We start from the raw sequence: 4,651 nt of genomic DNA on the forward strand, positions 1-4,651 counted from the left end.
ATAAAAAAAATACCAAAGTACCGAATACGATACCGAAGTATTCCATATAGTTATATATATATATATATATAATACTAACAAATATATTTTTAGTATTACTACAAACTAATTGTTTAGACGTTGAAATTACTTATAATTTCTTTTAAATATTTTCACATGTGTAAGATGTTAATATGATATAATTGATTGAAATGCCCTTTTTTGTGTACCGAAGTATATATATCTTGGTTGAAATGTCTTTTTTGTGTTTTGAATATTTTTACATGTGTAAGATGTTACTATAATATAATTGAGACGTTTCTTGAATAGCCGAAGTCTTAATTCTTTATTATATGTATACATGTAAGTCGTAGTCGAACAAACTATGATTAACGAATTACCGTATCGCAAAATACCGAACTTAAAAATACCAAACCATACCGAATTAATTTGGTATGGTAATGGTATAGTATTTTTAAATACCGAAAATCGAAATTACCGACCCGAAGTTTCAAATACCGCATTATACCGTATATATATATAATACTAACAAATATATTATTAGTATTAGTACAAACTAATTGTTTAGAAGTTGAAATTTCTTATAGTTTCTTTTAAATATTTTCACATGTGTAAGATGTTAGTATGATATAATTGATTGAAATGCCCTTTTGTGTTTTGAATATTTTTACACGTGTAAGGTTTTAGTATAATATAATTGAGACGTTTCTTGAATAGCCGAAGTCTTAATTCTTTATTAAATGTATACATGTAAGTCGTAGTCGAATAAACTATGGTTACCGAATTACCGTAACACAAAATACCGAAACCGAACTTAAAAATACCGAACCATACCGAATTAATTTGGTATGGTGATGGTATAGTATTTTTTAATGGTATAGTATTTTTAAATACCGAAAACCGAAATTACCGAATCGAAATTTAAAATACCGTACCATGCCCACTCCTAACATTGTCAGCCTGAGAAATTTTACAATGAGCCTCACACAGCAAACACTACTTGTTTGAGGATATTTACTTGCTTGACATGTGGACCTTTTTGGCTCCCACTTACCAGAAAACCCCTCCAACAACTCCTCCAACTTTCCCTCTCTACCAGATCGCTTTCTCCCTCTTCTCTAATTTTGGTATGAGGGATAAGGGATAATTGGTCCTAGGGTTAAATTTGGGATGAGTTTATTTGGCGTTTGATCGGGATAAAATCGCAGTATTACTAATCCCAGAATTGTACTGTTATTTTTATGCATGTGGGAGGGTGGGAAATCAATCCCGGGATAACTTGTTTCCCAACCAAAGGAACCCTTATGAATCTCTCTCCGAAGTCCAAACTCTCTTCTGCATGTTTCTTTCCTTCAATCTCAATACTTTTTTCCCTGACATACACGGAGACAACCCCACATTTGGAGACCATCCTCAATTATCCCAAATCCCAACCCAGAAGCTTCAGCAAACACTCAGTTGAAAAGGCAAAAAAAAAACACCAAAAGGACCTCTTCTGCAGAAACAACAGGGGTCATTCACCAACACAAAACCATCCCTTCACTCACACATACATTCACCACTGAAGAGCAGATAGACCAGTCCTCCCTCCCTCAACCCCCCCCCCCCCCCCCCCCCCCCCCCCGCCAAAAGGCCTGGAACACTTGTGATTTGCAAAATTGTTAGATAAGCTAAGGTTTATGCATTCAGTATTAATAACACAAGATATGTGATTATTCACTGATTTTTCTCCACATGATACGAAAAAAGGTCCAAAAACAATCCTATGCAGACTTAGCTCATTAACTTTCATTTTTGAAATGAAAGCAAGTTGACTAAATTGGGGAAAAGAGCAAGGACGGAGAGAGAATAAGGTAGGATAGCTAGGGCTTATGTTGCTCAGACTCTTCAAATTTGTTGCTACATCCGTGTAGTACCTCCAAAAACGCACTACTTTTGGAGGACCCGGCACGCACTAACGGTATTTTTAAAGAGTCTTAGCAGCATAGGCTGGGGGTTTCCTTCCGCAGATGTCCTTCCACAGTCCACTTATCACATAATAACTCCCTCACACAAGTATTACTCCTGGTTATATCTCAGACATGATAAACTAGCTGAGTCACCCTAAAGGAAGCAACAAATGGAAGAATCAACAATGCTTGTGCTGAATGTATTGAGACGTGGAATAGAGGTACAGAATTATCAAAACAGTTATATTTGTTAGATAACACGGATGTACTAGAGAAGATGGTTTTGGACTAGATAATAAGTCATCTAATCTAATCGAGTTCTCTCTCCAGATTGTTGCTTGGCATAGAAATTTAAGTAGTTTTCTCTGAGTTAACATATTCAGCCCATCTCAGCATGATATTTCTGTTAGAACCAAGTGTAAGATCCAAATTGTGCAGAAAGTAACAAAACGCATACCTTCTGTGTGAGCTCTGTTAAATTGGCCACCACTAAGAGATACATGTATGGAATCAACACAATAGCATGCCGAAATAAAGGGAGCAAAAAACACACAACTGATTACTATTCATTAAGGGTAGCAATCTCAATCTAGCAAAAGTTTGTAAAGAAGAATATTTAGAACTAACTAATGCAGCGGGAGGATTAATAATAACCTGCCTCATCAGCCAAAATGCTTATACACCAGAGATCTTAGCAGATATTCCCTTCTCTTCATCACTATCTCCATAGTCATTCTTATTAGACACAGCAGATGGAGCAGTAGTAACAACAGCAGTTACAGATTGCTGATAAAGAACACCTCCAGCAATGGTGAACAACAAGCACATTAGACCAAATGGACTAGCATGCTTATCCCAAATGAGAACATTAATGGCAACTGTCAAGAACTTATTCACAACCCCGCTTACTGTAAAAGCAGTAGCAGAGATTGCTTTCCTTGCTGCAAATCCAAAGAAACTGATGAGCAGTCCAAACACGCACGATAACGAGACTGCCATGAACGCAACGGGGTTAAACAAGGTATTCGATCCCATAGCAATGAACACATCAACATACTCCCCAGTAATAATCCAAAATAAAGGAGCCATCATCAATGACAACAAATTGTTGTAAAACACAAAGCCCCAAGTATTGAGCCCGAGATTCGTCACCATATGCTTGATGTAAACCATCTCAGTTGTAATGGTTACCAAGTACGCCAAAGCCCACGAATACGCAGTGAGAGTAAAACCTGAATCTGTAGCAACATACCCAACAGCACCTCCCAAAATGATCACCAACGATAAAAACGTCAACTTTGAAGGGCACGGTTGCTTTCTAAAAGCGGTATCAGCAACGGCAACAAGCAAAGGCGTACAGGATCTAAACACTATGAAAGTATCCACATTGGCATGCCTTAAAAGATTAGTGTTGGTGAATATTGCAAGGTAAAAAACAAGGGCAGCAGGCAAGAATTTCTTGGCATTCTCCAACGTGAACGGGTCGTGATGCAACAACCCCAATTTCCCTAATAACCAAACCCCTAAAGTTGAAGTTAGGTACTGCAACGAAGTGAGAAGACCTGGATAGTTGAAATTAGTTATAGCAAACTTGTTAATCACAGCAAGCAAGCTGGAACACAAGGCATATCCTACCACAAGACTGCTAGTTGCATAATATTGCTTTGATGCATCTAATCTGATTGCAGACATTATAAACAGCCTTTTTTGTTTCTCTTAATCCTACCCCCCTCAATGCATAAAAGCCATAGCTTTAAAGTTGAGCTGGAAACAGAAATCAATGTTCAAGATTGAAGATGGATGAATCTTTGAAATGACAAAACAAAAGAGGAAACTAGAATTGAAGAGAATAGGGACCAAAATGGATGAATCTTGAAATGATATACCTATTAATAATAAACACATAGATGCGATCCCATTTCTTGAAAAGTAAAGAAAAGATCTGAAATTGAAGATGAATAATGAACCTAATAAATAATAAACTAAAAAGAGAAATATGAGAAGGAACCGCCTTTTTTGCTCCACGTGAAAGATCTGAACAAATCTTGAATGAGAAGAAGAAAAAAGGGGCCCTGAATAGGACAGAGCTGTGTGGGTTTTGGAATAGTAGCAAGTACTACTATTACTAAATCGAATCTGAAGGGATAAGGGTAAAATGACTAATTATCGGGATGGGTATGCAATGTAAAAATCCCAATCCAGGTTGACTCAATTTTAATTTTCTTCTTTGCGAAAATAAAAATAAATTATGCTTTATTTTTTATTATATAGGGGTAGGGGAAGAGAAAATGGGGAAAAGATTACAACATGGGGATTCAAACCCGCACTAACAAGACAGAAGTTCAGGTAGCGAACCAACTGAGCTACTAAATCCCTACCAAAATGAAAATAAAAATTATGCTTACCTACTTTCATCACAAAAATAAACCATGCTTTACATAGAGGTATTTGTGGTACTGTATGTCCGTATCATAGGCTAATTAAGGATTTAAATTTAAGTGAAAAAGATTTAAAATATGCCTAAACTATTTGAAATATGTTAGATTTATCCCCCTTATTGTTTTGGCTCAAAAATATCCTCTAACTAATTAAATAGATTAAATGGAAAAAGGGCAAAAATACCCTTAAACTATGCGAAATTAAACAAAAATACCGCTATTGTTACTTAATTGGGTCAAAAATGACATTTTTCTAATAAACAT

At 36.1% G+C, this 4,651-nt stretch overlaps 1 protein-coding gene across 1 annotated transcript; it reads right to left on the reverse strand.

The window, feature by feature from the left end:
* Positions 1–2,495: 2,495 nt before the first annotated feature.
* On the reverse strand, positions 2,496–4,083 carry LOC132608966 (GDP-fucose transporter 1). Its single transcript, XM_060322788.1, has one exon. It carries the CDS (start codon positions 3,639–3,641, stop codon positions 2,625–2,627), a length of 1,017 nt encoding a protein of 338 aa, XP_060178771.1. The 5' UTR covers positions 3,642–4,083; the 3' UTR covers positions 2,496–2,624.
* Between the last annotated feature and the right edge of the window lie 568 nt (positions 4,084–4,651).

The sequence above is a fragment of the Lycium barbarum genome, chromosome 9, assembly GCF_019175385.1.
Source record: "Lycium barbarum isolate Lr01 chromosome 9, ASM1917538v2, whole genome shotgun sequence".
Lineage (NCBI taxonomy): Eukaryota > Viridiplantae > Streptophyta > Magnoliopsida > Solanales > Solanaceae > Lycium > Lycium barbarum.